The sequence below is a fragment of the Verticillium dahliae genome, genomic scaffold (assembly GCF_000150675.1).
Source record: "Verticillium dahliae VdLs.17 supercont1.2 genomic scaffold, whole genome shotgun sequence".
In the NCBI taxonomy this organism is placed as follows: Eukaryota; Fungi; Ascomycota; class Sordariomycetes; order Glomerellales; family Plectosphaerellaceae; genus Verticillium; species Verticillium dahliae.
Genome location: NW_009276916.1, coordinates 2,168,534 through 2,179,582, shown reverse-complemented (window position 1 = coordinate 2,179,582; position 11,049 = coordinate 2,168,534). Strand labels below are relative to the sequence as shown.

Here is an 11,049-nt window from a genome sequence, read left to right as displayed (position 1 = left end):
CCGGCGCGCGTGTTCGTCGCCCCAGCAGCAGCTCGAGGACGTGCAGCGTTGCGCCGTAGCGGGTGCGCACGGGGCGCGGGCCGAGGGGGCCATGACGCCGGCTATGAGGTTTAGGGTTACCGTTTGCGGGTGGAGGGCTAGGAGGGAGGGGGCGGGGGGCACGTCTTCGAGGTCGGAGAGGTGGAGGGGTTGGTGGGTGGGTGCCCTGGGGAGTGGAGGCTCGCTGGGCGGGTTTGAGGCGAAGGAGGTCGAGGTTGTGAGGAAGGATGTTGTTTCTTCGGCGGGGCCGGGGACGGGGGAGGAGGGGAGGGCGGTGTGGTGCGCCAGGGAGTGGTCGTAGAACTGGGTCGTGAGGTCGTGAGAGCCGGAGCTCGGGGTTGATGTGGTGAGGGACGTTGTGAAGAAGTTGGCGTCTGGTTGCAAGGCGGGGGTGTTGGGGTAGGCGTGGACCTGCGAGAGGCCCGTCTCAAGACGCTGGCGCGTCAGGGGCAGGGAGCGCCATGATGGGTTGCTGGATGGTGGGATGTCTGGCGGGTTGTCGTCGCTGAGGAACGCCGTGAAGGGGGGTGAGAAGTCGTTCAGCAGGCCAGAGGGATCCCAGGTCAGGGCGGATGAGAGGGGGGCTCCGGCGAGGATCAATGTCTTTCGGGGCATCTAGAGTGAATATTCTTTATGAAAATGATGCTCCGCATAGCTGAGAGTGTCGGCTCTGGGCATTGGCTCTGAGATGGAAAGATCATGTGTGAGTGTGTTCATCGTGAGTGCACGGTGCCTATATCCGAGGTCAATACCAAGTAGGTAGGTGTTGCCGATCAGGCAAGGTTCTGTTCTGTGACCCAGGAGTACTTTCATCCCAAATGTGGAGTCCTCATTTGATGCATTTGTTCTGTCGTTATCGCCCCGGTAAGACTCCTTACCGATGCTGGATCTGACCAATTACCTTCGTTTGGACTTCTGGAAGTCTCCTTTTGTACCTTAACAACAATCAATCCACTTTGTTCAATTCCGTGGTGACAGTTATGAGCCCGGGCGACGATACAGCTCCTTGACCTTCGATATCTACAGCAGGGCGCCTACGGCCAATACGCCTGCTGCGAAGCTGTCTACAGCTGAATCGCCGCTGCACTTCAACAGTCAATTGACGCGACGTTTCGCCATTGACGACCACTGGCCAAGGGCCGTTACCGACATCCTCCAGGAGAGCGATCATCTCTCCACGACACATCGAAGCAGGAGAAATCAGCTCCTCAAGACCAATTGAACCTCCGAGACGTGTGGCCTAGGGCTTGAGTACACGCGGGGTCAATTGATGATATTCAACATACACGCGATCAGTCGCGACCATCGAACGACCTCCCCGACGGTCTCCGACAACGCCCAGGGATCCTCAAGATGGACTCTGGTAAGCACAGAGTGACACTTACAAGGAGGGAGGAATGGAGGACATGGCTCAACTCCGTCAGAGCCGTGGCGACCTCCTACGAGGCCTGGGATCTAGTCGACCCAGACAAAGAGGCTGACAGGCGGCCCAAGAGGGCCAAGAAGCCAACAGCACCGTCATTCGAAGATGAGACGCGAGATCTCAGCACACTGCTGACGTTGTACAAGATCCATTTGGACATCTACAACAGGGAGTCAGCGGGCCTCCAGGAGGTCCAGAAATACATCCTCAACACAGTCGACAGGAGCCTTTCGGCCGTCTTCATGAACGAGGAAAGCAGCCAGGAGTGGCTCAAGGCGTTGAAGGACCACTTCGCCCCTTCCGACATGGGACAGAAACAATACATTCGCCAGCGCTGGGAGGAGCATATGGCGATGATCAAGAAGATGGACCATGAGAAGTGGGTTGACGACTTCATCCTACTCTGTATCGAAGTTGAGAAGCACGGGATTCCTCAGCTTAAAGAAGCCGCAGATCAAAATGTTCAATTCCTTCGGGCAATTCTTTCCGTGTCTCCAGGGTGGGCCGAAGCAGAGTGCGCCCACCAAGTTCGCCGGGAGCTGGATGATCGTGATGGAGGGAAGGTACTGGCGTTGAGGTACAAGAGCTACCTTAGAGACTACCAACCGCATCGCCTCACCACCAAGCCATCTCAGACGTCCTTCTACAGCGACTCGGTGACCTTCATGGGCAAGGACCGGAATGGTCAAAGTGATCGGACGAGTGCCCAGGATTCCCATCGTGACTCTCCTCAACAGCCAAACAGCTCGCCTTCTCGCAGACCATTCTGCGACTGTGTACAGCAGAAGAGGGCACCCAAGGCGTGTCAGCCCATCTGTCTGTGCCCAAATATCGCGGAACACCGGAGGAAGAAGAGCTATCAATCCGATCAGAGCCTGCTGGACTACATTGACGAAGCGAAGAAAAGGATGAAGCCAAGCACATTGCAATTCTGGAACGAGAAAATCAAGGAGGACAAAAAGAAGCGGCAGGAGGCAAGAGGCACCAGTGGAGTCGCCGTCTCTGCTTTTAACAACTTCCTCGGTGACGATGATGAACAGAGCTGCGATGACGAGTACACCAACTTCATGAGCAACTTCTCCGTCGCTGATTCGGACGAGTTTCAACGGACAAACCGAGGAGGGGATCTCCGTCACGAGTTCCTGATCGACTCGGGTACACCCAACCATATAACCAACAACAAAGACCTCCTCACCAACTTTCGCGAGGCCACCGACACTGTAAGATACAGCACAGGAGGAGGCAAATCAAGCCCCGTCGAAGGGCATGGCACGATGGCCATCGACACCCTCGACAGCAAGCAGAACGTCATCAGCATCACCTGCCATGATGTCTCGTACATCAAAGACTACCCGACGACGCTTATTTCAGCCAGGCAGCTCCAACGCCAAGGACTCGGACTGGACTCCCTCAGGAACATGCTGTTCAACCCAGCCACTGGCTCAGAGATCCCACTTCAGGAGAAGGGTGGCCAGTATGCGGTGAACACCCTACATAGCACCACTTCCTTCTATCACTCCAAGAAGCAGAGAGCCGCGATGGTCAGCGACTCGAGGCTCTGGCACGAACGGCTGGCTCATGCCCACCCAGAGGCCATACAGCAGCTGCCATACAGCTGTACTGGAGTTGGGGTGAAAGGGCCAACAACATTCGAATGCGAGTCTTGCGGGGTAGCGAAATCCAAGAAGATTGTATCTCGGAGACAGCCAACGTACACGACGACGAATCCATTTGAGCGCGTCAACCTGGACTTCTTCAGCCCTGGGAAGTCGTACAACGGCATGGAGTCGTGCCTTGTAATAACGGACGCATATTCGGGGAAGATTGTTGTCAGGATTCTGCCTGCCAGAGCAGATGGCTTCCAGGCGTTTATCAACTTTGAGATGTTTCTCTGGAGACAGTACCATCTGGTCATCAAGGTCCTGAGAGTTGACTGGGACTCAGCACTACGCAGCAATCTGGTTACTTGGTCAGAAGAGCGCGGCATTCTCTTGGAGAGATCAGCCGCAAGGACACCAGAACAGAACGGTGCCGCAGAACGCAATGGAGGCACGATATTCACCATCGCAAGAACCCTTACCTCGGCTGCTGGGTTCCCGGAGGATTTGTGGCCAGAGGTGGTACAAACCGCTGCATATCTCCACAATCTCACGCCGAAGGGACGCCTACAGTGGGCGACACCAGAAGGAAGGCTGAACGACTGGCTCAACTCCAAGGGCCTTGCCGCTCGAACTACGGCTCCAGGCCTGGCTCACCTGCGAAGATACGGATGCAGGGCGTATCCTCTCACGGCAGACGCCCAAGAGGGACGTAACCGAAAGCAGAAGCTGGCTCCGAGAGCCCACATCGGCTATCTCTGTGGATACGACAGCAGCAACATATACAGAATCTGGGTTCCAGAGATGAAAGCAGTATTGAGGACAAGAGACGTGGGTTTCGATGAGTCCACAGTTTTCAAGGACGCCCAATCCCCAAAGCCAATTCTACAGGACGAATTCCAGGCTTTGGACGTGCCCGTTGCGGACGCCCAGAATCCTTTCAACTCGTCACTGGACATTGACGAGTTCGATGTTGCCACCATCGACCTGTTCGAGAAAGCCCGGACATTCCAACTTGGAGGAAAGATCAACGCGGAGATACTGCGACCCCGGGAAGGTCACACAGCCAGCAGAGATGATGTCCTGCCGTCACCACGTCCAACTCCAGAGACGGAGACTGGACAAGGCCAGCCAGCTGTCTCTGAGGGGGTGGAAGATGCCGTAATAGACACCATTCAAGGGGCTGAAGATGCTGTGGAAGACACGATCCCCGTGCCAGACACCATTCAAGTGACTGAAGAGGCTATTGAAGACACTATCGAAGTAGCTCGGAGCCCTGAATCAACACCTCAACACACACCAGCTGATCAAAGTTCAGCTGAAGACGAGACAGAGACTGTGGAGGCCCGACCATCAGTGGCACCAGCCCCACAGCCGTCGCCATCAACACAAATCCAAGGCACTCGAAGGAGCGCTAGAGACAGAAAGCCGTCACAGTTCAAAGACGGCACCCCCACCGACCAGGCTCTAGGAGCCCGCCGCAGCAAGAAAATGCCTCCATCATCACATTTGACCGTGGAATACTCATTCTTTCACACTCAGACTCCATCGAACAAGAAACCGCTTCTCCGAACAGATATGCCCGCGGAGCCAAGATCCTGGAAGGAGATGCTTCATTCTGATCACAAAAAGCAGTGGCTAGAAGCAAGCGTCCAGGAGGTCAACACCATTGAAAATATGGACACAATCGAGCAAGTCCCCTTCGAATCGGTCGACCAGGAAATACACAAGGTTCTCGGGTTGACCTGGGTCTGGAAATACAAGGTTGACTCCACCGGCTACGTGACCAAGTTCAAGGCCAGGCTCTGCGTACGAGGAGACCAACAGCCCAAGAATGAGATGGAAACATACGCGTCGACACTGGCAGCCAAGACGTTCAGAACGTTGATGGCCATCTGTGCAGAGTTTGACCTAGACACGCACCAGTTGGATGCCGTCAACGCCTTTCCAAATGCACACCTCGACGAGACAGTCTACGTCTGGGCCCCTCAGGGCTGGGATCTCATGCAGGAGATGCAACAGAAGAAGGGCGCTCCACAGAGGCGCACGATTTTCAAGCTGAAGAGAGCTTTGTACGGTTTGCGCCGATCACCGCTTCTCTGGCACAAGCTGCTGTCCGAGGCTATGCGGAAGATCGGCCTCGTGGCTCTCGAGGAAGATAACTGTGTCTTCATGGGCAGAGGCATGATCATGTTCTTCTACGTTGACGACATCATCCTCATGAACCGCAAAGAGGATCGCCAAGCGGCCGAAGAGCTGAAGAGCCAGCTCAAGTCTCTGTTCGAGATGCGAGAACTTGGCGAGGTCAGATGGTTCTTAGGCATCAGAGTGGTCAGAGATCGTAGCCAGCGCAAGCTCTGGCTGTCTCTGGAGAACTACATCACTGAAAAGATGAAGGACCTCAACCTCCAGCCATCCACCAGAGGTCATTTGACGCCTCTATCAACAGACCCAGCACCTGCTCCAAAGGATTACGAAGCCTCTGCTGAATCCATTCAACTATACCAACGCAAAATTGGTTCCATCAATTACGCAGCAACCACAACACGACCTGATGTGGCCAAAGCTGCCTCAAGACTTGCGGAGTCTCTGCTCAGGCCGACAGAACTCCATCACCTTGCAGCAGACCACTGTCTCCGCTACCTCTATCGCACAAGGACTCTCTCGCTGTCCTACGGAGGATCAGGAGACCATTCTACATCGCTGTATTGTGCGAGCGACGCATCATTCGGCGATGATCCCATCACCAGATTTAGCTCACAAGGATACACCACCATGCTCTTTGGAGGTCCAATTGACTGGAAAGCTACAAAGCAGCGATCCGTGGTCACTTCTAGCACCGAAGCTGAGCTGGTGGCCCTCAGTGTCGCAGCGAGGAACTACCTTGCCACTCTTCGTCTGATCAAGGAGCTTCAGCTACGTTTTCATGGCAAGGTTCCGATCCAGATGTTCTGTGATAACCGCCAAACGCTGCTGTTACTCACTAGTGAGAGGCCTCAAGCCACTACGAAGCTCAAGCATGTTGACATCCATCGTCTTTGGATCCGACAAACAGTCAGACAGGGGAAGATATCCGTGGACTGGATGAGCACTGACAAGATAGTGAGCGATGGGCTTACAAAGATTCTCCCGACTCAGAAGCATCAGAACTTCGTGAAGCTTCTGCAGATGGAGTGCGTACCAGCGGTCCACCAGTGAACAGCTTGCTCAATTTCGCCCACCTCTCCTAACACTTACACACATCCTTATTTGCTTCACAAGCACGATTTCCTTCATCTGCCCTGAGAACGCCAACTGTTCCAAAGGCACCAAATTCTCTACCAAAAGCCGCCAACAGGCATCTGCCTGATCTTTCGTGGTTCAGATGGTCAGAGAGAGGCTCGCCTACCCATCTGAGGGGGTGTGTTGCCGATCAGGCAAGGTTCTGTTCTGTGACCCAGGAGTACTTTCATCCCAAATGTGGAGTCCTCATTTGATGCATTTGTTCTGTCGTTATCGCCCCGGTAAGACTCCTTACCGATGCTGGATCTGACCAATTACCTTCGTTTGGACTTCTGGAAGTCTCCTTTTGTACCTTAACAACAATCAATCCACTTTGTTCAATTCCGTGGTGACACAACGCGCTTCCCATACCATCATTATTCCAGACCTCGTTCATCATCATGATCCCACCGTTATTGCCGGTTCCAGAGCGCCATTATCGATTCGGTGACTTACGAACCCTCCCGAAGAAGAACAAGCCTTGATGCACATTGTGTGGCAAACATATCGTGCCCGGGAAACAGCCAAAACTGACGGGATAGCAGAAAAAAAATTGACATGATATTGTGGTATCCTTGCGGAAGGCCTCGAGGGCCAAAAAAACATAACAGCTAGTGAACGCCAGCCCAATGAACACTCATTCCAACCCCGCAAAGAATGCAACCCATGCTCGTAGGCAAGAACGCAACTGTTGACTATCTGCAATATGTCGACCTCAACGCCCTCTGTAGTCTGGCTTCCTGGCCATATTCACGGGCGGGGGTTCATCATCGGTAGGATATGGCAGAGGAGGAGCCCCGTGCGGGCCCCTAGGCGACATCTGCCGCTCCGGTAGCGGCGTCTTGGGTGGCAGAGGAGGCGGGATGCGTTGCGGAAGCTGAGGCTGATGAGAAGCATGTTGCCCGTTCGACCCTTGCCATCGCGGATGCTCGTCGGGGCTCATGATAGCAATCTTATCGGCCCCTGCTGCGTGCCGGTACTGTGCCGGAGTCGGCGCAGTGATGACCAACTTGTCTGAGTCGGGCGAGGCCGGGTCAGCCACCGGTAGCGCCAGTTGAGCTGGGCGGCCCGACGGCGATCCCGTCATAGGCGGCGGTGAGTGCAGACGCTCGCCTGAGCTTCGGGGTGAAGGTGTTGTGCCGAAAGGCAGCTGGAGATTGTCGGTTCCAGATTCGTACGACTGCCGGCTCCGTGGCGTGCCAGGTGCTGGCCAGCTTGGCTCATCCCCTGGCAGCTCAACAGCAAAAGGCATGGACGTGTCGGATGACTTGACCAGTTCAGGTACATTTGGCAAGCGGGCCAAACGCTGGTGGGCTTTGTGTATCTTGGCCATTTTGGATGTCGCTCCATGTATCATCTTCTGTTCCGCCTCCCGCCTCAGGTATTGCCGTGTTCCGCTGCTGATGTCCGCCAAACGGTGCCATTCATTCATGCCAAACTCTCCAACTCCGATTTCCACATTGAGACGATAGTAGTTCTCGATGTTGACGTTCCTGTTCGGCAAATATTCCGTCTTCATCCTCTCATGCGTCGTTTCACAGCCCTCGATTTTGGCGATCAGTCTTCGTCGGGCATCCGCATACTCGCCTAGAAAACCCTCGTACCACATTTGTTGGTTCGCATCGCTGCTCTTCGGCCGCCTTCCCGTTCCCACACTGACGAAGACGCCAATCTCCCGACCTGGCCACTCATTGACGACGGCCTCCTCCAAAGCTTCCGGAGCTGGGTTGAATGGGCCGGCGCCGTCGTCGTGGAAGACTGATTGCCCGATCTGAATAGGCTTGAAGGCGAGGCCGATAGCGCACGTGGCCCTGCCAGCTTCCCATATTTTGCAATCAAACTCCGGCGGTGGCTCTCTTCTCGAGTCGTAGGACCGAAGGACCATGGGGGCGCTGCTCTTGCCAGCACCTTTGTACATGGTCAGAACAGCACTGCAGGGGAGTTAGCTGGTGCTGGGCTCACAGCGCCTGGCAACAGGTCGGGGAGGGTACTCACGTCTTGGTTCTTGTCTCTCTGGAGTCGTAAAGCCTCGCGTTTGGGTTCCCCCAACGGGAGTTCAACGCAGGGCGTGCCATCTGGGCCTGAGGACTCCGCGCACTGAAACTGACAACGCTGGCATTGCTGGAATGACGTCGAGGGCCGGAAGCCGTAGTAAGGGGGCTAACTGCGTCGGCCTGGGTGCCGTCATTGCCTTCCCTTTCGTATATCGTATGCTCGCGAACTGCTTCCTTGATTGCAGTTTCTAGACGAGAAGCCTTGAATAAGGTCGAACGGTATGGTATGCCGGCAATGGTTTTGTCCGTCTCGAACACCATCCTTGTCATGCGGACATAGAGCTCCTTGCAAGTTTCGAGGTCGAGACGTAGACGCCCGAGCATCAAGGCGATGAGGCCGCCGGTGCCGGTGCCAACGATGAGGTCAAAGTGGTCGCATGGCTTGGGGATCTGGTTTCGCCGAGGTGCATGCCCTTCGATTTCGACGTAGGTACGGTGCATAAGCTCCTGCACAATGATGAGCATCGAATAGCCACGGACGCCTCCTCCATCTGTCACGAGGCAATTGCCGTCAGCCAGTGCAAGGTGGAAAAGGTACATGGCAGCTAGTAGTGAGATCACGACAATAGTCTGCCTGAGCTTGCTTCCACTTACCAAGTGACAGGATCCGAAGAGGAGGGCCCTTTGTGGTATCTTTTCGCCTGACCCCGACGGAATCCATTTTGCGAAAATTGAAGACAAAAGTGGCCGTTCGAGGATGCAGAAAGAAGTGAGCTGTCGCGATTGCAGTCGCGATTGCAGTCGAAGGCGCAGGCGCTGTCGCAGACGGAGTCGCGGGCACCTCTTTCGTTGATGCTGTCGTCGAAATCACACCCAAGAGGCGGGCCCCCTCCCCCCAGTGTTGATCGAGTGACGCGGGCACAGGCTTTCTGGGGGAGCAACCGCGGGTTTGTTGGGTCACGAGTGACGCAAGGTAATCTGGGCAAAAGTTGTCGTTGCGACGTTGGAGCAGATGCGCTACTTGGGGGGTTTGCGAACTGAGTACCTAATCGGGCGACTCGGGTCGCAGGTACTTCGGTCGGTGCTGTCTCGCGCACGTCGAAATGTGTTGGATGGCAAGCGCTTGAGGTTGTTTCTGCAGAGCGAAGAATTTCAGCCCTGTGATGGAGAAGAGGAAAAGAGTACTGATTTGATGGGAAGGCTGGCATCAGCTTACCTCAACGGAAGGAACGCCAATACGGATACCGGGGGGGGGGGGAGGGGAAGAGCTCGAATCCCATGCCCCGTATCATGTCATCGTCGGTTTCTGGCGGGCGTACCTGAACGATACAGGCCAGCATTATTAGCCACAGCGATGATGTACCTCCAAGGCGCGGCGCAGCTAGATGCTGACAGGGCAAGAACAGGACAGGCAGGAGCTGGCGGGTCCCCAGAGCACGAGGGGCAACGGCAGCGGGGTACAGTTGACCTCAGTGTGGCTGTGTTTCCCTTGGCAGATCAGGCCCATCGTATGACAGACAGAGGTCAGTGGCTCGAAAAGACGCCTGCCTCCCTCATTTGCCTCGCCGTCACACGCTGAAGGAGCGATGACTGGCTATGAGCTCTTGGCCTGCTGAACCCTGCAGCCCTGCAAAAAAGGCGAGAAGAAGCGCAACCAACAAGCAGCGCGGTAGCAGAAGAGAGGCAAAGGAAGGGCATGGTAGGGAGGCAGCCGAGATGTCCTTCTCCCCGGGCGTCCGTCCTCCTCTGTCGGGCCGCCACGAGACTGGCTGGCAAATGCATTGTCATCGATCGCTGACTGATGACCCGGCGAGGAAAGCCTTGGGGCACGAGGTGCGACTGAGAGACAAGTAGACAGGTGCGAAGACAAACTTGGGCACCAAGATTCACATGCACAAGCAGCCAAAGAGAAACACCGTGGGAGCGGTGAAGCTCATGGCCTACACCTTATTTACGTGGCCGCACATGGCCTGGCCTCGCTCGACGTATCGCATGTCCTCGACTGAGAAGTCTTCGACTGAGAAGTCTTCGATTGAGAAAGAACCTACCCACCTACCTCAAAAGTACCTGGGTACCTACGTAGATAGGTGGTCAACTTTCTTGGCCAGCTCCCTTCCTTCCTGCCTCACCTGGGTGCCCAGGTGGTTGGTTGTACAGCAAAGTGCCTTGTGTGCGGCCTGTGTAAGGTACCTTATGCCACCCAACCGAGTGATGGTTGCTGTCGCTGCGGAATGATCACTTCGTCTTGTGAAGATGATTCCTGATTGAAACCGGATGAGCCTAACGTCGAGTCCGACTGCAATACTCATGCAAAATGTGTCGACGGGCGGTAGACCATGGCCTACCTAGGTACCTACCCTAGATAGGGTAGGTATTTCCTGGGCAATGGGTGAAAGGCATCCCACCTTCGGAATGGCTCCTAAGGTGCCTAGTCTTGGGCCTCGATGGCTCAGAACATGTGGCACCACTGAAAGACTGCACTACAATGTGGCTGCAGAAGGCGTGGCCGGCAATGGAGTGTCCCCCCGCCCTCCCTCACCTTACCTCAGGTCTGTCGTCTTGCCGGGTCGTTGCTTTGGCTGTTTGACCCTGCCTCGCCGTCTGCCTGCCCGCCTTTTCCCTGCCTGACATGGAAGAATGAACCTCCTCCAGGTGCCACCCGTTTTAGCCTTCTGCACCAAAGTCGCAAACCTTTGGGCATGTTTACATGGAGGGCATGTCACACAAAAGGCTG

At 55.4% G+C, this 11,049-nt stretch overlaps 2 protein-coding genes across 2 annotated transcripts in view; both read right to left on the bottom strand.

Annotated features, from left to right (window-relative positions):
• The window catches only part of VDAG_01528 (uncharacterized protein), a gene marked incomplete at both ends in the record, with an annotated part of 1,027 nt that extends 373 nt beyond the window's left edge, over window positions 1-654 (bottom strand). The window contains one exon of the mRNA XM_009650414.1: window positions 71-654. Within this exon, the coding sequence (XP_009648709.1) occupies window positions 71-654 (584 nt within the window). The remainder of the gene's footprint in view (window positions 1-70) is intronic.
• Window positions 655-6,861: 6,207 nt separating this feature from the next.
• VDAG_01527 (phospholipase) lies at window positions 6,862-9,036 on the bottom strand (the record flags this gene model as incomplete). Its single annotated transcript, XM_009650413.1, has 3 exons — window positions 6,862-8,252; window positions 8,317-8,866; window positions 8,970-9,036. The coding sequence occupies 3 exons, from the start codon at window positions 9,034-9,036 to the stop codon at window positions 7,037-7,039; spliced, it is 1,833 nt and encodes a 610-aa protein (XP_009648708.1). The 3' UTR covers window positions 6,862-7,036.
• Window positions 9,037-11,049: the final 2,013 nt, after the last annotated feature.